The sequence below is a fragment of the Epinephelus moara genome, chromosome 2, assembly GCF_006386435.1.
Source record: "Epinephelus moara isolate mb chromosome 2, YSFRI_EMoa_1.0, whole genome shotgun sequence".
Classification (NCBI taxonomy): domain Eukaryota; kingdom Metazoa; phylum Chordata; class Actinopteri; order Perciformes; family Serranidae; genus Epinephelus; species Epinephelus moara.
In genome coordinates, this window is record NC_065507.1 from 41,139,923 (window position 1) to 41,167,260 (window position 27,338).

Below are 27,338 nucleotides of genomic sequence, written 5' to 3' on the forward strand. Positions count from 1 at the left end.
TTGATGGAACAGAAACCAGAGTTTAGCTTGATGTATCAGGCTTAGCCAGAAACATGGTTTCCATGGTTACCGATGTGAGGCTAATCTTAGCCACTTTGATGGAACAGAACTCTGGCTCACATTAGCCAGACTTGGCCATTTAAGCCTGGATTTGCCTTTAGCCTGCTTGATGGAATACCCCCTGGTAGCCTGCTTCTTAAATAGCAACAACAAAATGCCAAATCTCTATGGTTGTGGATCTTCCCATACTGTATATATTGGTGTTTATGGCAAAACTGAATTTCTAGATCTTATAGCCTAGATCTATATGTAATTAAGTATTTTGACTTGTCTGATATTCAATAAACTAGACTAGCCATAGGCATGGGTGGTATCACTGTATTACTGTATACCAGGGTATTTAAAAACCCAAGAATAAGATTTTCAACACCATCAAAAATACAGGCACTTCTCTTTCTAGTATACTCATTGTATGTAGAGTACAGCACACGACACAAGAGGACAGTCTCCAGTCTCTACTGATGGAACAGGCAACTGGTGGTGGTGGGGATAACATTACAGGACTGTAAACAACTGGCCAGCAACAGCAGAAAGAGAGATTACGGGGAAAACAACATATTGTTACATCTAACTCAGACTTGGCTCTGTTGTGTTGTGTTTTATTGCAAGTTAATGAGACGATTAATGTAGTATAGTTTGGTCAAAGAGAAAAAATTTGAATTCAAAAAGTTGTATGACTGCATTTCTCTGTTTAATAATGATAAAATATGTGTAAAATATGCCTTTTTTGACATTTTGTGAGTTTCTATTGTGTATTTATTCTACACTATTTACACACTAATACCTTCAGTTACCGTATACCGTGGTGAAATTTCAGTAAGGTATGAAAATTTTACAATTTTGATAAAGCCCAAGCCTAATCAGCCATTAAATGTACTTTTTTTAAACTGTACCTGTAAAAAAAACTAACTATATCTCCATATAATCCATCGGCAGAGGATTTTACCCGTATGGCCCAGCCCTATTTGAGCTGCATTGTAATCAGCAGACTCAGGCTAACCCAAGCCTCTGGTCTCATCTAGAAGCAAGCCCACTTTTGGACTGGGCAGTCTTTCATGCTTAATCTTGATTTTGTGTAAACTGTCACTGTCAATTGCTTTCACATTAGTAGTAAAACAAAATATTTACCCTAATCTTAAACAGTCAGTGTCCTTTTTGGGATTTCAATCACACTGTCTCTGGACATGTCTGGTATGCCTCTGAGCGCAGTTTACACTGTAAATCAAAAGATTTAGTCGAGGATTTCTGCCTTGTTCATTTTTACACAAAACAGAACAAAGCTTGTCTCTACAAATCTGACTTGGACTGGAAGCCTTTAGCCTTTCACTGCATATGTGACAGTGTCCAGGTCTGGCTCTGGGTTAGTGGCTTTTATCAGTGGTCACTAAATTAGCACACTGACCAACAGGTTTATTTTTGGATTAGACAGTGGTACTGTAGGGCTGTGGGCCAGATTACTCCCTAAACCCACATAGGCGGTGCTTAAATCATATGTCACACATCACAAACATCTTGTTTTTAATACTAAGATGTTAAAATAAGTGAGTCACAATTAATTCAACACCAGCTATCAACCCATACTACCTTATTGTCTCACTGGAAAACATTGAATGTAAGAACACTTCAGAGTGCAATATTTTCAAAATTAACATTTCTGTTTCCATGTCTGTAGGAACTTGCTTGACTTTTATTCTTGAACTCATTAATAAACTTGCTTGAAGGAAAGACTACTAATGCATTTGTCACAGAAAAATCTATTTTCAAATATTATGGAAATGTCTTTTCTTTTAAATTCTGTATGTACTGTATGAGTGTTAACTTAGACTTAGTACACACACAACAGGGGTGGGGGAAAGGTCAATACAGCATAGTATCACAATATTTCTGTATGGTAATATCATATTGTTACACAGACGTCAAGTACAGATTTTTTTGATAATATAAATTATTAATATTACGAATACAAAATGAACTTTAGGTAGCCTACTAGAACAATATAATTTATTTCTTTTCATTTAACTAGATACATTTTGCTGCATAAATTGACTGAAGTGAGATGGACAGACTAAAAACTTTATCTTATTAGATGTTGACAAAGTTTTCCTTTTTGGACAGAATTTGCAGTTGAAAAAAGGTAATAAAACGCAATATATCACAATATATTTTATCGCAACACTCATCATATTGCAACATATTTAAATTTGCAATAATATTGTATCATGACTTACGAATTGTGATGCTATCTTATCATGGGGCCTCTGGTGATTCCCATCCCTACACATAATGATCAAGAGCTTTGAAAAACTCCTTTCAAGCTACAGTTCTTCTGAATTAAGCTCTGGGTTTACAATTAGTACTGGACCAATCATTATTCAAACACAAACTACATTACTTGTTATTATGTGCAATGGATGCCTTTTTGCTTTGGTCTGGTATTACCTGTGGACCTCATGTGACCCAAGTTTTTTTCCTTCAAATGGCAAATGTGCACAATATAAGTCAGCATGTCATTGGAATGGACACAACAGAGTTCAAAGCAAAAGGTAAGCTCAAACATGGCATCCCACAAGACACAGGCAGCTGCTTCTTTCTGTACTAACGCTGACTGTGGAGAGGCCAAATCCCTGTTTGTAGTGGACTGGTAATACCTTAGGAACAGCAGGCCTGAGCTTAAGCAGAGCCATGCATATACAAAACCAAACCCAACATGCATAAATCTATTTTCAAATAAATGAGACCCAATCTAAAAAGGACCTGAGGACAGTCAGACCCAGACCCTATACACCAAAGTATAGGTAGACAGCATCTGAAACAGACCTATCTAGAAAGAAAACGGCAACAATGCATGTCTGAGCTATTACAGAACTCACTTGGGTCCACTCAGCTATTAGACATATTGACACACAGATTTGAAATCTGCAGAAACACAACAGGCCCCTAATTTGTCCCGGTCCTGGGTGGGTCAGGTCTCAGATACTAGGGACCTATTAAAGACCTCTAATCTGGGTTCGCCTGCAAAACAACAACTCCAATAAAACATAGGCTACCTCTTATATTTCACCATCACAGACATCATCTGATAATATTACTGCAGAGTGAATTAGCATGTCAGAAATCTCAGCTTATCATATATTTATTACAATGACTATGTTTTCTTGCACACTAATATTCAACCATTATCATGAATATGACAAAATTCTGCATTTGAGGCAGGTCATGTAAACGTCATACTTCGTTTGGATATTCAGAATTAGGCCTAACTCCAAGAGTACCTTTTTCTGATTAAGACGTGGGATTTGCCAGTATTATTCGGATTTAAGGAGCAATCTTTGAACATGTATACAGTACATTTGAAATATGCGTCTCAACTGGGGTTTTTGTTTTACAGCAGTTTGCAACACATGGCCTCTTGCCTGTTTACAGTCAGCTCTCCGTGTTGTACACAAACCAATCAGCCAGAATTTTGTAAGGCTGGTGTAGAGATGCATGCTGAAAAGAAAACCCCAAATTTTCTAGTTGGAAAGAGAAACACACCTACTTTCAAACATTATATAAGTCTTGGAAATGAATAGGTTTTTGGATATGCACAAATATCACAACACCAACCTTTCCAAGAAGGTGGTGGGAGGAAAGAAAGAGAGAGGCTGTGTTTTCATGGTCGAACAAGTCGGCCACTGGTGGAAAACTTTGAAAAAAATCCTTATATTATTATAATAGTATTAATAAAAGGGCGTAACCATAGGACAAACATCAGCGGGCGTTAACAGGAATATTAATGGAATATGCATTTTTGTTACCTATGTAAAACAGCTTAGTAGGAATATTGTCTTCTTCAGAATAAAGGCAAAAACATAGTGAATGATTCCATGGTTTATTCCAAATTTATGGAGACTGAATTAAAAATCTTTAACAATAACACTGATGGCATTCTGGCTGCAAATTCAGGAGGATTATTATTATTCTCAAAATCAAGAATTATGTTAACTGTATCTGGTAAGACGTTTTGAATTTCTGTCAAACTTTATTTCTATATTCCATGTGAATGCTCAAAACGTAGTTGTGGAGGTGAATTTACTATCACAAGAGTATCACAGCTAGTCAAGTCACAATAGGCCATAATTTAGGGAATTATGAAAATGCAATATGGCTGAAATCATCTTACAACAATTAAGGTATTTTTAGATTTTTCATATATGGAATTTGTATGCAAACAACATGAAAATAATCAAACTGATGTTAAAAACTGTGTTCCACAGTATTACATGAGAACAAACTTTTCCTTTTGTAAAATACAGACATCAGAAATTAGTAGAATGATGGTAATATAGAATCATCTTGATACAACTTGATCTTAAGTCCAAAAAAAACAATAAAACTGAATAGCTCTACATTAAGTCTGAACATGATTGTTCCAAAATAAAACAAATGAAAAGTCAAAGTAAAATGCATATAATAAATACTTTACCAGACAACCACAACTAATGACCCAACATGTTGAACATGAAGTGAAAACACATCATGACTAAACTGCATTTTCAACTACATTTCCCATCAGTTCACACACCAGCACATAGGCTCCCACTAAGCATGTATCCACCTCTTCAAACCAGCCAAACTGACATCCCACACATTATTCTTTTAAACTCTACCACTCTTACTGATCAACAGCTGAGTATGTAAAGAGGAACTATCACAATGACACAAAAGCTGCTATTGTAAAATGCTACATTTAGTTGGAAAACCACTCAAGCTGCCCCCGTGAGCTAACTCTTGTCTAAAAATAGTGCCACCGGCTGTGGGACCTCAAGGTCCCACACTAGATTTTCAACAAAATATCCTACTTTCCATACAAGTGATCACAAATTGTTCTACCTGTAAGTGAAGTAATTCCACAACTCTTTTGTCCAATTAGTCCTCACTAGTCACAGATCAAATCAAGAACTGGCCAAAGTTGAGGAGATCTGAGCAAGCAGCTTGAGACGCACAGCGGAAAGTGAAACAGCAGAGCTGAAAAGAGGGGGAGCACTCTGATAGGCTGGCTATTCCTGACAGTGGACAGACAAGAGCTGTGGGGACAGCTGTTGTGATATGAAGGTGCTGAGCCGGGGTAAAAATAGGAGCCTCTGCTCTCCAGCCTGGACAGGTCTGCCATGAACTCCCCCCTACCACCTTCACTGTCCAATCAGCAGCCACACTGTTCAACCACACATGCTGCCACAGTTGCTGTCATCTCAGCTGCTTCTGTGTGCGCACATGGGAGTTTCTGTGTGTGTAAGGAAACACAGCTAAGGGTCTGTTAATGTAACTGAGAATATACTGGGTAGGATAGCTCATGTTGTAGGTCAGCAATACTAAAACAACGGACTTGGAAGTTGACATCATGGTGCATTCAGGGTATTTCAGGGGCTAATGTGACACAACTGTGGGGTACTGGGGTTTGTTTAGATTTAGATCTGATGCTACTGAAGCTGGTACCAGCAAATGTTTGGCATTTGTGCTGACACATACATGGATATGACAGTAAACCAACTGTTTCAGCACTACAAGGCAACACATGGATGCAAGGGAACTGCATGGAGAAGGACAGCATGATATGGCAGTGGTGGTGAAGATAGACATTTTCAAAAAAAATGCTGAAACTTAGGGTGCTTTCATACTTCAGAGGGCAAAATGATAGAATAATGAATGAATAAGTTGCAGACAGTGGTAATATGGTGCATCATGGTTGCCCCAATTTAAAATGCAACCCCAATAAGTGGTTGCACTATCACAATTTTCTACGATCGTAACAATGTATTTCTGTCAGTCAAATGCATTACAGCCTGATGTTACAGGACAGACAACAGCCTTGTTAGCTAGCCAGAAAGCTAATGCTAAAAAGCACATCAATATGGTGGCACTATCTAAATGTTGTCATTAAATTATAAAAACCTTTGAGTTCAGCTTGCTCCATAACATCTCCAGAAACTAGACTTATGATTCTCCATCCAATCTTCTGGTAACATACCTTCACACTTCGTCCGGTCATCATTTGGTGGTTCAGTCCTTCATCCAGTACTGCAGTTGTCTGAACCTCAAATCCAACTAAACCCTTCTCTCCCCTGTCTCATCAGCTCTGCTCTCTCTCTGTGTTCCCTACCATCTGCTTCAGTAGATAAACAGGATTGAAACAATTTATAAGACTGTATTTGATTGCGTTGTAAGTTGCATCGCCTTCCTGTGTGAAACCGTTCTGTGCAGCAGAGAGGAAGAGTTCGCAGCATTTAAAGCATGGCAGCACAAAGAAAAGCAGAAGTAGGTGTAACATGTTACCGGATATAACACTGCTGGCAATGGATGAAAAACAGTTTGTCATTTTCTTGTGATGCTGCCTCTAAAATCTTTACTCCTTGTTATGTAAAACTTCTTCAAAATATAATTTTATTCTCATTAATCTTAAAGAAACATGTCCTTGCAGCAATGAACAGATATCACAGCAGAGCTAACCCTGCCCGAAAGTTTTCAAGTTGTAATTACAAAAATTACATCTTTGCTATGAATGTAAAACTTTGCAGACTTTTTTTTTTTTTTTTTAATGTTATTGTTAGTTAGTTAGTGATAAGTTAACTGCAAGAATCACGTCATCTTCACGCATCAGTAGGCTTGTTGGAGATGGACTGCGCCTTGCTTGGAAAGTGGACGAGAGCAGGCGGCTGCAGCGGAAGGCGGTGACAACAAGCTGCTGTCAAGTTGGAGGCTGAATTCAAATTTCCATCTTCTGGACCTGCAGACTGAGCCCTCACGGACTTCAGTTGTACGTTGTGTGACGTATTACTGTCATCATGTAAAGTCTGTGAGGGCAGAGACTACAAGCGGCAGATAGACAGCCCTCAAGACTGTTTTACTTGTTTCCGTGAAAACGGTCAACTATCGCTGCTGTCATAGTCATATACATGCCATATAAGCTGATGAATAGTGCCTACTCATCTGTTCCTGCAGATAACAAGATATGTAATTCCCATGTATAGCCTTCTTTTGTGACTAAACAAAAAAGTATTAATATATCTCTATATAACATACAGGCAACATGCATTCAAAAACAAATGTTTTTAAATAAGGACAGGACTATACCTCAATAAATTGGGCATTACTTACATTAGAAGATCTTATTTTGTTATTTCTTAGCCATTTTTTTATCCTATTACACTGCGCAGCCTGATAGACTGCAATGATAAAATGTATTTTCAGCCCCTTTGCAGCCTACACTTCTACATATTTCTGTATCATGATGTGACTGAATATCATTTCTGGCCTACACAAGTCAAGTAACATTTTAATAGGCCTAACTATCAATAACTATTTTACACAACCATTTTTTTGAAAGTTGAAAAACCCACAATGTCACATCCATATTGCAATGAATTGTGGGTTATTAAAACATAATGCATCCAAACTAATTACTTTTAGTTGATTTTATTTATTCTCAAACAAGGAGTGATAGTTTATTGATAGTTTTATGCAGGGGAATAGCACCCTATGTATAAGCATTCTCTCTGGGCTCCTCACCCTTCCTCTCTTGATCCATGTCTCTCTCATGTACCGTTTTGGTTTTTTTGTTACAAAGTCAGTTTGCTTTCTTGCCCTTTCTTATTTCTTTCTTATGTTTTTTTGGAACCCTATTTCCCTTTCTTGGTGAAAGAATATATCACAGTCTACGCAGGTGCTTCCGCAGGAGAAGCAGTCACTCACACGGCTCCAGCTGTACTTAAAGACAAATCTTATGCAGGCGCAGACTAAACCATTTTGTGTCTTCAAGGGGTGAGAGGAGCCTCAGAGAGCTCTCACTACTTCTTGTATAAAATTCAATCATTTAATTGATTTTTTCAGCCAATTTTAAACTAGTAGAACACTAATTACTTGTGGTGTGGTAGTAGGGGGAAAACTTGCTCTCGTGTAATGTCCAGCCTTCCAGCACTACTGAAACTAGAACAGTTTGATCACATATTTAAGCAATATCACACGAGACGAGAGGGAGTGATGTTGATGTTGTACGGCTGTGATTCGGTCGTGCCGAAGACAATTACAGCTGAGTAAGGAAATGTTAACAAAAGGTGATGAAATACATTTTAATTACCTCCGCCAAGGAGGTTATGTTTTCGCCGGCGTTGGTCTGTTTGTCTGCAAAATAACTCGAAAAGTTCTGAACGGATTTTGATGACATTTTCAGGAAAGGTTGATAATGGCACAAGGAACAGATGATACAGATGGTATTTTGGTGGTGATTGGTTGAAGTGAAGTGGATAAAAAATAAAATGGCGGGAAATCCGAGCTGCTTGGCGGAGGACTGCGCTCTGCGAGTGCTCTAGTTTACTGAGCATTCACACCAAAAGCGTCCACCACCACCAAACACAAAAACACAAAAAAAGCCAAGGTTTAATTGAAGGCTAGTACTTCAATACTAATGTCATGTGCTTTGTCCAAAAATCCCCTTCCTCAGATCAGTTGGGGATGTACATGAATGCATTTTTAAATGCGACGGAAAATAAGTGAATAATACAGCTCTAAGTTTAGATTTTCTGACACAAGCAACACAGTGAGATTTTCTCCATCTGTCACTGATAAAGTAAACTGAACACACAAATAAGACAATCCACCTAAAGAAGGGCACATGTCCCCAAGCAGCAGAAGCAAACCACTTGGGGATCTGTTGCAGCTGCTTTTGTTCCCCCACCATCTCAACTTTTGGACCACAAGATGGAGCCAAAGTACTAGAAAAAGCTCAACATGATTTTGGAATCCTGCAGCTGCACAAAGACTCCATTATTTCCCAGCGCCTGCCATGATATTGTGGGGAGGGAACGCCAAAGTGATAGAGATAAAGTGCAAACAAACTGTGTTGTGAAATGAATGAGTGACAGCTTTAGTCCAGCTGACAGTGAAGGGGTGGGGGTAGGAGGGCAGTGTATGGGCTGTCTTTAGAAACAGAGTGTAGCTTAAAGGAGAGGGTGGGGTAGAAAGGGCGAGCAGAGAAATTCTGTGATGTAACACTGTGTTCAAAAGTGGCTACAACTATTATGAATGGCAAAGACATGCGTCATGTGTACAAGGGCTGATGTAAAGCCAGATCAGCTGAGAGGAGCACAACAATCTGTAAGTCTCAAACATTCCACAAACTTTTCTTCATCATTTTTGAAAATATCCTATCCTATTCCGCTTTATCTCTGAGTTATTCAATAACACATAGAAAGGCAGTGATGGTTGTTGTGTAGTGTGAATGCTGCTCTTGACAATAAAACAGGCATTTATGATGTACAGACTGGAAGTGTTTCGTGTTGAGTCTGTCACCACAGGTTTCTAGAGACCACACCAGTCAGCAGGATTCAGACTTAAGGGAGTGCACGTAGCAACTATCGGACATTTGTATGACTTCTGAGAAGAATCAGTGTTTATATGACTAGCTAAATGAGACTTGGGTTATACTGTATAAATTGTTTGTGAGTTTGTGAATGGATGTTTTGACATAGCTTTGTTGTTGTTGTTAAAAGCGGACACCTATGACTTCAATTCAGGAAAGATGTTTGCCTTTTTAGGATTCTCCATTTACCATGGAGGCATGCAAGAAAAACTTCACAAATTCTTCATAAATTCAAGGCATCACAAGGTGAGTAACTTCTAAATAAACTCTCAAGATCAAGCATTCCTTATACTTACTGTCACCTCTGTAATATTCATATAGGCATTATTAGAGGGTACAGTAAACTGAGCACTTTAACGATAATGGATCAACAACAGAGATAACCTCACAATGGGTCCTAACTAGATGCTACGCAAGTGAGCGTCAGCGACTAAATCCGTTTGACTGCATCGTTTTCTATTAGACTGTCTCAACTGCCTGCGAGCGCTGTTTAGAGCTGAACATTTCAGCTCTAAACCCCATGTCTATGTTTAATCTGTTGCTCACGCTGGAAGCGGTGCAATGGATGAGAAACAGCTGATTCACAAGGTTTAAATGAGGGATGACCTACAGGATACCTCCTTATTACGCTACAAAAACCTACATAAGTTGGTATCTGGTTAGAGGGAGATGGACAGGAAGATGAACTTTTCTGGTTAGAATTGTGTGAGATGCTAGCAAGCTAGCTTGTTTATAAAAAGTCGAGATAATGGTAATAGATAGTATGGGAGCTACAACAAGGATATCTAGAAGTTACCTGCAATAGTGTTGTTGTATGAATAATTAGGAAATACGTACTCATCCATCTTTTCAGTAGTTATTCTGAGACCACAGCAGCTGGGTAAGTCATTTGTTTACATGACGTGATGGAGTTCCATATTTAATGGATCCAGTGTAGAAAGACAGCGTTGGATATATCTCAATGCAGTGTGACAGTCTATATTTGAAGACTTCCTCCCTTTAATAATCCCCCGTACAGACAACTACTACCTTGTGTATATGTAATAATCCCTTCGTGTGGATGTGAAAGTGATCATGACACTGCCTATTTGACACCCTCCACCACTGATGAAGGTGACGATAACCAGTGCTGAGGTGTATACAACATCCAGCGTTGCTCACTAGACTTTCTTACCTTCAGTTATTAAAGAATGCTCTTACTACTTACAGGAAATGCTATTTATGTGGATCTATGTATTCAGGCTACAGAACATCTATCATCACTAATGAACTTGATGGTAAAGTTTATTATCTCTGATTGAATTTTCTATTGTTTTCAGATTCCTTAACATCAATCTTAGTTTTCAACTTCAAAAATGCTTAAAAAATGTTTCCTTTGATTCTGCTTGTTGGCTTCAGGTCAGGCTCAGAGACAGTATAAAACAATATAACAGAAAACACAAATAAGAACAAGCTTTTTGATTTAGCTTTTTTAAGCCAATAAGAAAAAAAAATTAAGATCTGTTTCTCAATTTTCCAGACTAAATAAAATAATGGCATGCACTGATAATACAATACCGAACTCCCTACAGGCACATAGCGCAAGTAAAACACAAGACAGCTGGATTATTTCAAAGAGAAGTGTGTCTGTGTCATCAGATGCAGGCCAGACAGACAACTAAAAAATGCATCTGAAATGCCTCCTGTGTAGTCGTCATACTTACAGAAATGTCAAGTCACAGTTAGACTAGATGTTATACAAGTTTTTTCACTGGCTGAGCAGGACTAACCATCACAAGTGATCTGTATGTATAAAATCAGTGGAGTTCTTTAGGCTTCCTGGAATTCAGTAAACATGACAGATTTAATATATCTGTGTCAAAGTGAAAATACTTTCTTTTACTTTCAATTCATCGCTTCCTGCACACAGACAACACTTCAGGCCAGTGACCAACCCTCAATATAACATGGCCTTTTTTACTGAGAGACAAGGCAGGTCCATGGCAGTGAGTAGGGTTTGGCTGATGGATGATGTCATGGTCCGTGTGCAATGGAAACCCAAAATTCAAATTCAAATTCATTACAGTACATTATCATCACAGTTATTATTAGTAGTCATTACCTCATCCTAGCATTGAGACTCTTCCTCCTCTCTATTGTAACCCCACTTCCAACTTTTTTACACTATAACTAGGAAGCTCCAGCGGCCCCACTATACATCACGATACAATATTATTGCGATTTTAAATGTGTTGCAATAAAATATATTGCTATTTATTACCTTTGTTCAGTGGCAAATTATGTCTCCAAAGGAAAACTAAAATAAAGGATAAAATACTAAAATCACAATAACACTGTACTGTGACTTAAGTATTGTGATGATATCATATCGTAGGGCCTATGGTAATTCCCACCCCTAATGAACAGGCACTGGAGGAACAGAATTCTACTGTACATTTTCACAAAGGCATGTGGCATTCCACTAATGCACGCAGGAGAATGCACTCTAATGTTCTCTGCTGTCAGGAGCTTAGGAGATGGTGACATTGCTAATGCCAAAGTTGAGCACACACACCCACATGCACACAAACAATAACACAATCCACTCAATCAGTTCTCCTACTAGGGGGCTGATTTCATTTCCATTCCCATGTTGATGGGATGGAACATAGTTGTGAAGGATAAATACAGTGCTTGAACTGACTGATTGCCACCGCACAGTATGATACACCATCATCTTCACCAGCAGCTGGTTGCACAAGGAAAGACAAAGAGTCAAATTTTAGGCGGACATCTCCTTCGCTCCATTAACTTTTGAGTTAGGGCACAGTTCAAACTTGGCAACACCACGATGATGACTGTTGAGATATAATATGCAGTCACTTTGCCCAGAGGTTGCTGATCAAAAAATTACTCCAACAATACCAGTTCCTAAACCAACATGTTGGTTTTACATTTACATTTCTACACATGATGAACAGACAAGATTCACAAAGTAAATAAAACAGATTTTGATCAGCAGGGAAAGTTTTTTTTCCTACTTTTGACACAGCCAGGCAAGCAGTTTCACTCTCCCTCCAGTCTTTGTCCTTAACGAGCCGCAGCATGTCCCACACTTAACTCTGCACTGGATAATCAGATGAAACTGATACAGACCTGCTCATCAGTCTGTGTAAGACAGCAAAGATTTGAATTTCCAAAAATGTTGGACTGCTCCTTTTAAGACCCAATGGACATTTGAAATGTATATGGTGAGTAGCTGCCTCAGTTTGTAGGATAAGAAGTAGGTGAGAAATCAAAGTTTAATCAATCAAAGAATCAAAATTGAACAAGTTTCACAACTCCTTTCCAAAATACCACAATTTACACCAGAGGTTTTCAGCTCCTTGCCTTCGTCAGGATGGTATCTAATGTTTGTAGTTTCTTTACATATAGTCCATCAATTACCCAATGGATGTATACATTAACATAAATACAAAGTATCCAAATCAACTTGAAAATCATCTCTTCAAATACTTCCAATAGAATATGCAACTGTTTTGAAAAGATAATAAGCTCAAAGACGCCACCCTGTTGACTGCAATATTGCTGAAAGTCTGGTATACCACACAACAGTTTTGCAAGGTTAGGCCTGTCATGACAACTACTCTTGTTGAACAATATATTATCCCAGAAATAATTGCCAAAATTATAGTTCGAGTCTTAGCTTGAAGCTTGAATCTGAAAATGAATCCATCTTTTTTATTTGTAACAGGGTAAATTCTAGTGTATTACACAATACATCAGACACTAACCGTGTGTGGAGGGGGAGAAGGCAGATTGTGTGTGCACGTGTGTGTGTCATGCCTGAGCGAGCCCCTTCATGTCTTCGTTCTGGTGCAGGGTGGCAAATGTAGGTCAGACAGGGTGCATGATGTATTTGTCTGTACATGAGCACATATGATGCTAACATGAAGATGACTTTATACACACACACACACACACACACACACACACAGCTCACAAAGACTGACACAGAGCTAAAGAAAGCTGCTTAACAACCAAACATGTAAGGGCATCACTGAAACTCAGTTTCACGTTTGTCTCCTTGAGATAAAAGCATCTGATAGGAACACAAGGATTAAAGCCCTGACAGGGCTTGACATTATCATCACTGGCCTGGAGGAAAATTATACATATGTTTGTGTCAGAATTGCCATCTTAAATCCCTTGCAATGAATAGTTTATCGGTCTCTGGTCATTTTTGTATTATTAAATTCTAACTGGGAGTACCTGATTACAAACCACTGCTGGCTCCCTGAAGAAATGCATGAACACCATTGGAGGACTGTGGTGCCATGATACGAACGTATTGCATTTTCAGTACGCACACTCTGTCCAATGATGTTGTAGATGATGATGGGCAGTGCTGACACTGTGGAATGCCAGAGCTCATACCAACATCAAACTTTGACTCACACATGTTCTTGGAACGTTGTCCAATATGTGTACATTTCAGAGCACAAATGGTCAGTCATGGTGACAAAAAAAATTCTGCTAATCCTATGAATTATTATTTAGAGAAGCTTAGAGGGGAAAAAAACTCTGGTGGAACTTATTGCAACTCAGACATGCACAACATGTAATATTGTGCTGTTAAGAGTTTAGAGTATACAGCTGATCTACAAAAAATATTTTATTCAGAAAAAAACTCCGACAAGACGTAAATCCTGTCAAACTGCCAAACAGCTAGGCCTACACAATAGAACACAATAGCACAACACAGCAGACAGAGTCAGACAGAGACAGACAGGTGCACACAATAACAAGAACAGCAAAGAACATCCTAAAGTAGGGATATTCAACTTGTGGCCCATAGATCAAATCTGGCCCATGATGGGGTGCCAGGTGCCCCGTCAATCATTTTCTAATTCACAGTGAAAATAAAATGTATTCAATCTGCCCGACAGAGGTTCAGGCAATGCCCCAAATGTCCTCAAATCCTTGAAATGCCCCTGCATACAACTGGCCTGCGGGGCTAATGTGACTAGATTTTCCTCTTGGCAAAGATGAGTGAGGACAAACATGAAAAGGTTGAAAACAGGCAGTTCATTAGTAATTAGTAATGTCTGTTTATAACTGATCTCCCGTCATTTTGCAAAAGTGGCCAAGCAAGTTGAGGATCCCTGTCCTAAAGTATACACTGACCCTCCAAGAGGCAATCGGTACAGCTGTATCCAGGCACTATGTTGAAAGACATACTGAGCTCCAACAGATAAGGACAGTTACGAGACACACTCTCATCTCACAACATGATCATTAGACTAAACAGCTCTGAGCTTCTCAGTCATGTCTTGTTTCCTCCAAGCCACTAATTCTTTGTGGCCACAGTAATCTGTGTGTAATGTGTGGGCAGGACAAAACACAGGCAATGCTTTTTACACAACTCCTAAGAACCCAGCTCCTCTGACCTCACGTGCTACCTTCAAGGCCAAGGGGTCAGGGTGATAGAGTTTTTCAAAAACTACATAAAGGCAGTGAGATTTAGATGCAAGTCAGTGACTTAAACCCTCAGTGGCATGAAAGTGGCTGAAAGCATGTGCGGTACTGACTGTATTGATGACTTTGGGACAATGCGTGTCAGTGGCCATCAGGGTGCAGCTTCTGTACACGGTGAACTCTATAATGGAATCAGGGAAGGCGTGCCTCTGGTGTTGGTTACAAACTCATCTCCCAGTATTTCACTGGATATTTCTACACAACTATCACCTAGTTAGCTTAAATAAGGCTGATGTTTGTTACAGGGCTTTTCAGATGTCTTTTAATCCCATTCATGATGCCACTCAGCATCTCTTCAGACGTGTATGACCATATCATATGAAAAGGGCACTCTTCCAATTCCAAACACAACACTCCTCTGTGACTCTGGAGGAGCTTTGGCAAGTCTGAGAAAATAGCTTTGATGATGTCATCTCAGCCTGGGCTAACAAAAGACGCTACTGAGTCATAATATCGGAAGTGTACGATCCAACATTATTGGAGCTCAACTCATACTAGGGATTGAAATCAGGATATGTTGGCCTCTACTTTTTGTTATTTGTCACTTCTCAAATTTATAGAAATACCATACTAGTGGCCCTGAATCGGGCGGGGCAATATTACCACTAGGAACAATATATCGATATATTTTCGAGGAAGAAGGAAGAATGGAGGAAGAATGCTTTAATCCTGTGTAGCTCCAGTGCTATGTCCAAAAACTTGTAGCCCATTTTGTAAAAAAAATACATAAAATACAAGAGATATATTTTTTGTATTGCCAGTCGCCTATAAATACCGAGATATGTCTATATCGCCCAGCCCTACCCCTGAAAGAAATGTATGAGTTAAAGATGCTGGCATGCAGCACACTGAACTACTCTGAGGAGTTACATTCATTGTTAATCCAACCACCTCTTTGGTCTCACCAGTTGCTCCAACATCTTGCAGTTTCTTTAGGCAAATATCATTATTATTGAACCCAACAACCTTAAAAGCTTAGTCCATAAAATGATCATACGAACTCAGAGCCATCAGCCAGGCTCTGTGAAGCTGCGCTTAGGCACAGCAATGCTACAAGCTAAATGCTAACATCATCATGTTAATAAGCTCACAATAGCCCCTTTTACACTGCCTCTTCAAGACAGGAATTTCACGCTGTTATGTCACCTCGCTGTTCTGTATAAAAGGTACAGTCACAGAATGGGAGGACAGAGTTGTCTCCCCTTTAGGCCAGCACTGGAGTTGATAACAGCACTGAAGCGACTTCCTGTGTAAAAGGGATGTCCGGCAGGAGGGGCGGCACGGGCGTGATGTTTTGACGATGTGTTATGCATGCGACCCACATTTTAAAAGTAGCTGTTTGCAGCTAACTCTAAGAAGAAGAACAGCAGCCGAAAATGTCCACAAATTGGGAAAACAATGAGGTCTGGGAGCTCCTTCCTCACCAAGCAGAGGACGAGATCAGCCGCCATATGACAGGGATAGTAAATGATTGTTACTGAAATGTTAATGCCATTGTTATTGTTTATAAACAATGCTGACACCTTTGTTATATACCACACTAGAGGCAGACACTGCTGTGTTACATGTCACGCCACTCATGCCTCTTTTGATTGCAGGATGCTGGCATGCTGTCTAAAATCACATACTGAAGCAGCCTGATGCCACTGTTGTTTGGTTCTGTGCAAAAATGCAAAGGCAGCATAAAGAGGGGACTTCGTAGCTGCCCTTTAACACAATCTCTCTGAAAAAAGAGCTAATGACAATGCTCATATGCTGATGTTTAGAAGGTGATGGTGATGTTTACCATGTTCACCATCTTAGCTAATGTTAGCTAATTAGCACTACACAAAAAGTACAGTGGTAATAAAACAAAGAAATAGACAAGTGAAACTTTGATGACTTGAGAGAAAAAGTCAGTTCCCCCTGTAAGTTATTACAATTCCTCTCGTGAGGAACAAGAATGTTGTAACCGATGCCAATATCAATACAGTATATCCATTTTTTTTCCCTACATAATTTTAGTGATCATCTTCTGTAGTGGAATTAACATCATATTATGTATGCATACTCTTATTGTCATGGCCCACCAGCAGATGAAGACATGAAATACAATGCTTTTCAATGTATGTAATATTCATTCATTGTGCAAAATAAGAAAAAGTATGTTGGCTGGTTCTGATGGTTTATTTTAAAGTCAGTAACAGTTGATACCGATGACATACCGATACTATTGTGCATCCATAACTTTCCAATCAGCAGATGATAATATATTAGAGTATTCCTGCAAGGACCTAAGTGGTACAGCTACCAACAAACAGACCACCTGTGATTGCCAACCCAAGAGTCCTTCTACGACTACTGTGACAAAAAATGGGGGGAGGGACCCCAGAGCAAATCTCAAACATAGTAGATTTGTATCACCATGCTAGAACGTATTGCATATGAACAGTCAGACATTACTTTGTAGACAGGTTTAACAGCTAACACATTAAATATTCAGAAGATGGGATTCCGGGGCATGTTTTGGTCCATTTACTAAGTCTATGTATGTATAGCATGAATGAGCATGATAAAATAAGCAATCTGTCTCCATACTGAAATAGATTGTCTTTATTTACTGATGTACTGATATGATGCCCCTCCCCATTCCAGCATTGCATGGTAGGGTATTTTACATTTTAAAGGTAAGTATATTATCAGTCAATAACTACAATGCCATATGCAAGCCTACAGTTATGTACACACCCACACACAGCAGTGACAGGATGTAGTGGACAATGAGCCTGGCACACAGTCAGTTCTTTCTCGCAGACAGAACCCTCAGGGCTTAGGTCAGCTGAGCAATAGTAGATAAAACACAGAGCCATTCACTGGCCTGTTTGTTCAAACGGAAACTCAACAGCAGATAAGCTGAGTGGCTCAGGACATATGCTGAAGTGTGGCCTTTGAGTTGAATGTGTGTATGTGTTGAGTGAGTGATTGCTGAAGACTGGCACATTAACTTGCCTGTATTTTGGGGGCTTCAACAAATTTTAGCAGGTTGATATGAACACAGGAACCCATTTGTGGAGAAAACAAAGCAGTTCATTGGCTTTGGGCTTCAGCAGCTTGCTGGTCGAGCTAAATTCTTCACCCACCAGCAGCCTACTATTAGTCTGCAACTGGTCTAAAATATCACGTGATTTGCTGTGTTGCTTTATGGGAAAGTCTTTCCTATTCTGGTCTTTTTACTTGACTTGCATGTGTGCTACACATGCACATACACATTTAATAAAATAAGCAAAACTTCCTCAAAGTTACATTTTGTCTAAACACTTAAGAAGTTTCGCGTGAACACAAAATATCTTATTGTGAAATTCTGATTGAAATCAGAGGACAGTCCTCTGAAGGCTGCAGGTATTGGTTCCATCTGCAGTCTCTAACTGGACTGACGATGCACACAGATTGGCCTGTTGCACATTAGTCACATACTGTATGTCTCTGTGCTTATGTGAACATAAAACTTGTCATTTTAGGGATTATTCTACACAGTTTCTACTCTACTGTGCATCAGCAAGCATGTTGGTGACTAACACAATAAAACAGTTGACACAGCTCAATGGAAAAACTGTATATCTGTAAAAACCTCTCGCTCTGTTAACTCCTGCCAGGCATCCCCCAGTGTCTCCATATCAAACACCAGGTAACCGGAACAACGATTGTACATCATCTTCTTTTTAACGAGGGTTAAAAAGCTTTTGATACCCAAAGTGTCTCCTAGGACCTAGAGCACCGCATTTTTACTTATAACACAGGTAGAGGTGTGGCTGTGATGAACAACATGTTGTGTTATCATCAGGTTATATTTTACAGTGGTGCTTCAACAGCTTCATTTAAAAAATCCTAATTTATTTGCAGTAGAGATGAACAATAATATCAGCACGTCATCAGTATCAGCCAATATTGGCTTTAAACTAAACTATCACAATCAGCCAAAGAAGTGGATGTATTGATATCAGTGTCGGTTATTAGTCAAATCAGTTGTTACATATCAGCATATTGGATATCGGCAAAAAAATCAATATCGTGTATCCCTAATTTGTAGTTCATACCACAGGGCTTGAAACACTTTTCTCTGTGCACATACCGGCGCATGTAACTTCTAAAGTTACATGCACCAAAATGTTTTACCTGTAGCAATTCTTTTTAATGGTACCATTTTGTATATTTGCCCATTCTCTGCATTTCCACCATGGCCAGATCTGAATGAAAGCAATCCAATATGAACCACTGAAACATTTTCTTTTTTATGACAGTTAAAATGAAAAAATTGTCAATGTTTTCATCAGTGAAATTTGAGCTTACCTTCCCTATAACTTTCTCAGAACTGTACAGTCCAAATTTAACATGATCAGGTATACTTTTATTTTCCTTTTTCTCCTTTAGTGTCTTTTTTAGTGTTTATATTCTGTTCCAATTCCAATATCTGTTTATACATTTTCTGTGTGTGGAGGGGGGTACAACTACATTTAATTGTGCAGTCCTTTATTGCATAATGACAATAACAAATCCTTGAATCCAAGAATTGTATACATTATACAACCCTGCTAGAGGACCAATAGCAGGGAAAATGTAAAAGAAAGGGTCATGTCAGTGAAGGCATTTGAATTTTGCATTGGTACCAGACTTTGGTGCCACTTCTATTTAAGCTAATGGGTCAAATCCCACGATAACCCATCATGTCTTTGTTATTTGACCTTTGACTAAGAAAATCTTTCAACAAAATTTAAAAAAAATAATAATTTTGTGATGTTGACTGACAATTTTTTATCTAAATGTGCGCATTCATTTTCCTGGGATACCGGGGCATTTGAGCTTCCCTGACCACTACCAGGAACCACCCCCTGGGTCTCTGTGGGAGTGTGTAATAACTTACCTCTGCACCAGTCCCTTAATTAATCGTAGGTATGTTTTGGGCGTAACATGACTTCAACCAATCAGAGTGTCATCTTCCATTCCCTTTAAAAGCTAGGTGTGCCTGCAGCTGTCACATTGCTATTTATATTGAGGTTTCGGCAAATTGGAGGAGTAAGCGGTTTTCTGCTGAGAGTATTGCAGTAAGAGCAGTTATGTAACCTCAGCAAACATTGTGGGAAATTTAAGCAGCAAACAAAAAACTGTAGTTATAAACTTCACAGAGGAAACAGAACTAAACCTTTAGCCTCTGAAATAATGAAGTTTCAATGCTCCTCATGTGTTAAATGCGCACGGCGTCTCTCTTAATAGGGACAGCAGCTCTGTTTTGATCTCTGCTAAGTTCACATTTTACAGAATGTCATTAATATTTTCCCCATTAATGATGTATTAGGCCTATTTCACCCACCCACAAACCATCTGCATGTCCCTGTGTGTGTGTTACAAGCAGAGTGTATGCCTGTTGTGAACCCACCTATGTAGAGAGAGCTTACTATCTGAATAATGCAGCCTTTAAATAGCAGGAAGACACTGCGTCCTTCTGACTTTAGACCAGGTTTTTGTTGGTCAATGATGCATTTGCTTTCTGCTGCCTCAAAATAGCAATACATCAACAATGTACCTGACCAAACCTAACTTTAAGACCTATACACCCATGGGCACACAAACGGGCACAAGTATAACCTGGGCACTGGCTGTGAAAAATCATAACTGCATTGGTCTGAGACTAGCGATAACAGTTGCACTGTGCTGTGTGCCACTTTGCATTGAGTTTAAGATAGGGCCCTATAAATGTGTTGACTTGACATCTCAGCTGATTATGCATCATTCATATTCTGTGACATGTCAGACAAGAGTATACTTAAGTCTCTTGACAAGGTGGGTCCTAATCCACACGGCTCTTGGAAACAAATATCTTGTTCAGTATCCCATCACAGATACAGCAATTAGGGTGCAGTGTCTCTGGTTGTCTCAGCAAAGAGCTAATAATCATAGTTATCTGTATTTTGGGTAACTTGACATACCAGTTGTTACACAAGATAAAACTCATTGCACTGCTTATGATCTCTGAGCAGTAGACCATGAACTGATAAGATGAGCCGAGTCCTTGAGCCAATCTCTGCTCTTTCCTAGTATTTGCATTTGTGATATTTGTGGGCTGAGAACAGGCCTGTAATTACTGCAGAGGAAAGAGAAACACCCCGTGACGCAAAGGAATTTCATTAACTTACTCAAGGCGTTTCATATGACATCAGCCTCAGCACTTCACTCTATCAATGTGTGAAACTATAATCTATTCAAAATCCAAAAGGCTTTATTAATATAATTTTGGATTTTGTTATTACTATCTGCAAAATGGACTCTTCATGTCAGTCATTTTGAGATAAAGTGACAGGATGCCATGTAGGTTTTCATTAATGGTACTACTGATAACCTTTAAATGCCTTAACATCAGTCTATCACACTTTGACTACTAAATACATGTCTTGTACCAATGTCACCGCAAACAGGTCAAGGAGAGCAGTCTGTTACCATGGAAACAGCCAGGTGCTTCGGTTGAGGCAGTGCACTTTGACTGTGCTGCTGTGTTCAGTGTGCAGAGAAAGGAGACTGCTGACAGTGAGGTTTTCAGTAAGCAGTAGTCAGCACTGAGAGAGGCCAAACAAGCAGTGGCATCTGACCAAGGCAGAGACACTGACACTGTGCTGCTGCACCACTGGCCTCAAGCTCTCACACTCTCCCACACCCTCCTGCTTGGTTATTGCCTTGTGAAAGCAGGACAGGCAAAGGAAGTAACTGGGTTCATGGGAAATGTGGTCTTAATTTTAGCATGTGACATTAGCATTAGCATTAACAAAACTTCCAGGGGAAGACCAGGCTACCAATCTTAAGGGATCGGATTTGTTTTCTCCGCTTCCAATACCTCAGCCTAAGGTGTCTGCCAATACTGAGCATCAATCCCCTACCAGTGATCCTTTTTTGTTGCGACAGTTCCTCCACCACTGGGCCTCTTTCCGCCTCCACATTCTCCAACTGTGAGATCCTGGTTTTGACCTCAGTGATTCTGTGGCATAAATTATATACTGTCACATTAAGCACATTTATGCCGTGTCTCACTCCCATCATGTCTTCTGCCAGATTCTCCAGAACAAATCTAATGCTGGTCAGTTCATAAGTAACCTCCCTGGAGAAAGATGCCTCCACATTAGCTGGCGTTGCAATTTTACTTGGGGTTTCTGTAGCCAGTGAAAGTTTGAATTGTTGATTTTGAGACAAGATGGGAGTAAAATATTGAGTTTTGAGTCATTTGGTACAACAATTTACCTAGCTTAGAGGTTAAGCATTAATGTCAAACACAATGTACTTTGAGAGAGGGGTTTTAAGTTCCAAGTGAGCTCTGCCTCTCCTAGGCAGCCATTACAGGTGCCACACAAAGTCCAGCAGTGGTCCCTATTTCACTGATTGAAACACTTTGGGATCATTTTTGTATGCCACATGGGCCCAAGGGACTGTTGTGGCACTAAGAGCAGAGATGGTGGTCCTTTGTGACTACATGAATGTAACTAACAGAAACACTACATTTTCTAATGACGTGGACAAAGAAAAAACTGTATTTCATGTAGACTGGTCAGCTATGGCCAATACTCAATTCATTTAATAAGGTGTGCATTATCATTGATAGTGATTGGTGCATCCCCACCAATCATCTTCACATTAGCCTCATTAGCTTATGGTTATTACTAAGGATGGGTATGAGTACTCAAGTGCTCGAGTACTCATTTGGAAGTCAGTATTTGTTCAACATACGGAGTACCCACCCCCCAACGTTCCGTATCTAAACATAACAGTGCAATGTATTTGCTCAATGCCTCGTTTCCCCGCTGTTGCTCTCTCTGTTTATCTTGAGATTACTGTTACAGGAGTGTTAGCTCCGCACCAGGGACAGTTGGTGAAAGTCTGTACACGCAAAGCCTACCGTTAGCATCACACGGCTAACGTTACCTAACGGTTATCCACAGGACAGAGTTGAGCTGTTTGGGTGTGAGTTTGTTGGGACTGTTAAACAGCTCGGTATCGGATGGTGGCTGATGCTGTTGCTGTGCTAGCTCATGCTAACCGAGTAGACATTGAACCAGATACCATTGATAAGACGGCTTGCCTTAGATTCATTGCCTGTCTCTGTGTCGTATGGGTTTTGCCTCTGCCCTGCCCCTTTAGAAGACAGGCAGAGACCCTGAGTCTATTCATTCCAATGGGAAAATTAAACATGAGTACAGGCTGTGACTGTTTCCTTCACCCCATAGTCACTGAAGTAAATACTGGACCCATTTTTCACAAGACCCAACCCTTTTAAATATTCTGACACTGAAATGGCATTTTTTCAGACAGATAGATAGGAGAAAATTTACTTTGTTTAAGACATGTCTCTCTTTTAGCAGCATGTGATCTGGCAACAACTGACATGATCTTACACACTATCAGACATTAAGCTGACAGAAAAAAAACAAGCGCCAAAATAAGAAACAAACATTAAATTTGTGCTGTATATAATGTTCTATTGTTGTGAATCTAATTTCATTCATCCACACGACATTACTACACATCCAACTGAGGTGGGGGGATGCAGGGGGAGAGGTGATTTAGGAGACAGGATTACCATTTCATAGCAAGGTCGTAGCTTGTAATGTGATATTTTTTGTTGTAAAGTATCTTTGGTTGAACTGACTAGGAGGAGAGCGACTTGGAGACAGTCTTTAAGCACTGCGTAACCTGTGTAACGTTAACGGCAGCAGCAGAAGGTTTGCTGAATTCTCTCATGTTCACTCTGAACTTAAAACCATAAGTTCAGAGTGAACTTAATATTATAAGTAACAGACCAATTGAAGCATATCTAACAAATGATAAATCAATTTTAAATTGCACTTGTTTTCCGTTGTTGACAAATTTACATTCCTATTCTTACATGACTTTTTTATGAGTACTGGAGTAATGTGAAAGTATGAAAATATGAAAGTTACTAAAAATGTGCATCTCTAGATACAGCAAAACATCACAGTCATTTTAATTAAAGCTGGTGTCATTCCAACATATATTTTTCTTATCGTCAAATAATACCATGAAAAGACCAAAAGCAGCAGTGCATTAGTCCATCTCTTCGTACTGTCTGATTCCCATACTATAAGTGAACTTTTTAAACAGGCTCAGTAATTTCCTAAAACAGCCAGACACTGTAGTTTTTGCCAAATGTTACTTAGAAAGGAGGAAATTTGAAGGGGACAGTAGATTAATATGCATTTGATGCCATTTCCTGTCCCTTTCCTCATCCATCTGGACATTGTATTTATTTTAGCAGGGTTTTGTTCAACAGAGCATTGTGATGTTTTGCCCCACCAGTACATAGGGAGGTAGTAAGGAGGGCCGCATCAGTCCCACAGTCACAGTCATTTTCATTTGAAGTTGACCCCAAGCTGACATGCTAGTACCTCGTGTTTTCAATAGTTTTTTGGACAATAATGGAGCTCTGTGGCACAAAGGAAGATATATCAGGCTTTGATACACACACAATACTTGTTAGCAGATACATTCTGTATTGGTTTAGGCCTGCACATGAGATTTGTGTAACAAAAGAAAAAATAAACATATCAGCAGACTGGTCCTTTACATTGAGTTTAACCAGCTTTCACCCATGTAGCTTTCCTCATTATCACTCCCTGTGACAATGAAACCAAGCACCTCATTGTAATTTCTTAAAGAACAGCTGTTGAACTCTCCAGACCTCGATTCTTTACTCTGACAAGTCTGTCCTTCAGCAGACTTCTGTATTATTCATTGGGCCTGCAGCATCTCTGTGAATAATTCAGACTGCAGAAAAAAGAGGAGGGGAGACACACCACGCCATCGCAGCAGAGAGAAACTAACCATGAAGCTGCCAGGAAGGTCGGAGTGAGACGGACAAGTCTACTGCCACATTTAAACAAGCCAACAGTAAAAACACTTGTTTAGTGCCCACACACTGGCACTAGAAATATCTGATAAACATAGGCTACATCTACATTTTCTCAGAATACATTTAGCAGCATATCCTCTGAGCCCTTACTAGGCCTCAGTCCTTGCTGTGTTTGTTTAAGGGAAAGCCTCCTCTTATAGAAAGAGAACAGCTATTTCAGAAAATGCATCGATGTCCAGAAATGTTGTACTTATGACATAGCTGAAGATTATAATGAAGGATTTTGATGTCTCGCATGAGCTTGCCCACCAACAACTGACCTCCACGATTCACATATGCTATTCAATGAGACATCTGTGTTTTAGCACACTTTTAAAGCTGGGATAGAGAGTTTAATTTTGGTGTCACTGGGCAAAAATCCCATAATAAACATTGAGCGTATTGTAATTCAATTGGACCGAGAGGAAACCAAACTTCTGCACCTCCTTTTGGCTCCGTTTTCAGCCTTTGGAAAATCCAGCCAGTGCCGGAAGACTATGGCCAATCACTGGTCATTTCAGAGAGAGGGCATTCCTATTGGCTGTTCTGTAATTGCAGATTTGCATGCACATCCCTTCAGTGAAAGCCTGAATCAATGGTGGAGAATGCTGCAAAGAAAGTTGCTATTCCAGCATTGGCAACATCTGTCTACACTGCAAAGCAACCCAAAAAAGGAAAATGGACTGATCAAAAAGAGCCTAAAATAGAGTCATAAAAAAACTAAATTCAACAAGTGTTTCAAAGATGGAGAGAAAATGTTGCTAACAGTTGAGGCTTCCGCTAACCGGAGTAAAACGCTCAGAACTGCAGCTTTAAAGCAGCACAATGGAGTTTTTGAGCCCTCAAAATATATATCCAAGATCCTTGTGATCAACTCACAATAGGTTGGATGACACCTCCGTCATTGCTTGAGAGCGTCTGTTTCACTTGCACTGGCACTATGCAGTTTCGGGGTTCAGGTAGGAACCCAAAGACAAAAAAGACTACAAAATTTGGCTGCTTTACGACATACGTCATATCCCCCTCCTCTCTTTAGAGTAGCGTAGCTGAACCGAGGTGAATGAAGTTAGACGTGGTTGTCACGGCTGAAGCGACAATGAAAAGGAAGAAGGTGAAGGTGTCGTCCGAGGAGACAAAGAAAAGAAAACGGGAGAGCGATAAAACAAGAGCTTGAACAAGGATTAATATTGGCCCGGCTTTCACACACTGGCGAGAGCTGAAAGAGGAGGAGGGACGCCCGACCGATGGTGACCTGGCGCTGGTACTGCTGTTACCCTCTACTTACTTTGTGTACCCACCAAACGTGAATTCACAAATTCGCGCGTCGAGATTACATACAAAGTCAATGCAAAGACGCGATTAGACGCGAATTCATGCCAGGCGGCGCGATGGACGCGATGGACGCGATAGCCGCGAAATTCGCATCCATCGCCTCATCGCTCGAGTTGAAAATATTGAACTTTTGAGGCGAATTTGTGTGACGCTGTGCCGCAAAAGCCAATCAGCGTTGAGATTCATGACGCCTGTGACGTCTTGACGCCCTGATGTCCAGTTGTTGACACAACACTAAACTGCTACTCACCGGAGACAGATGGACAGGCCCTCCGCAGCTGAAATGGAGCGCCTGTAGCTGGTGTCCTGCCGGGAGATCCGGGCGCCAACTCTCGCCAACAGGTCCTCAAACTGGGCCCCAGTCAGCCTGAAGTACAGCTGAAAGCAGCTATCATCCAGACGGAGTTCCTGGAGGAGGTTGTGAAACTCGCCGAGCTGGATGCGCTTCTGCAGGATAGGGTGAACCGAAAAACGACGGCGTTTGGCCCTCCGACGCATCTGGGACTTCCAAACAGGTACAAAGCAGCGATGGTGGTTATCTCAGCCATGGTTGAGGAGAGAATGGCGGGCCAGATGTTGTTATCTAGTGAAAAAGGGGCGGGCTCGCTACTCGCGCAACTGACGCAATAACGCAAATTAACAACATGGTCCAGCGTCCAAACTCTCGCGTTACACGCGAGTAAATCGTGTTTGGTGGGAACACAGCATTAGGAGACTCACTGTCCACAGGTTGGCTGCCTCAGGTACATTTTAAGATAAAGTGTTAGCCTACATACAGACAGCTTTCAATTTAGTTTGTCTTAACAGTTTGCTGTTAGCACTGCGAGCGCAATGTGCTTGTGTTGACTGTGATCGTAAATCATAATAGCGGTGAATGAGAGACTGCGGACAGAGCAGATTGAGATATGGCTTTCTACATGCTGATCCCATGTATTGATAAAGTATTGGCTTGGCTAGCAGAGGTTTTATCGCACTTACAGTAACAAGCGTAGTTGTCGTCAACTAGAGTAATCTTGAAGTTATATTTCCTTCATCTGCACCGCAGCCTCTCTGCTGTTGTCTGACTTCACTCTGTTGAGTTTGTGTGTGTGTGTGTGTGTGTGTGTGTGTGTG

At 40.1% G+C, this 27,338-nt stretch overlaps 1 protein-coding gene across 21 annotated transcripts in view; it reads right to left on the bottom strand.

Moving 5' to 3' along the window:
• The window catches only part of myo18ab (myosin XVIIIA b), a 237,305-nt gene that overhangs the window by 182,005 nt on the left and 27,962 nt on the right, over positions 1 to 27,338 (bottom strand). For 11 of the 21 annotated variants that reach the window (XM_050055366.1, XM_050055375.1, XM_050055344.1 and 8 more), the window contains exon 1: positions 4,933 to 5,082. The exons of 4 other annotated variants lie outside the window; for them this stretch is intronic. Coding sequence is in view for 1 of the 17 variants with exons in the window: in XM_050055423.1 (XP_049911380.1) it covers positions 6,068 to 6,091 (24 nt within the window). In the remaining 16 variants the exon portion in view is untranslated. Of the gene's footprint in view, positions 1 to 4,932; positions 5,083 to 6,067; positions 6,251 to 27,338 lie in introns of those variants that run through there. 6 more of the 21 variants (XM_050055414.1, XM_050055407.1, XM_050055399.1 and 3 more) reach the window with 3 other exon arrangements.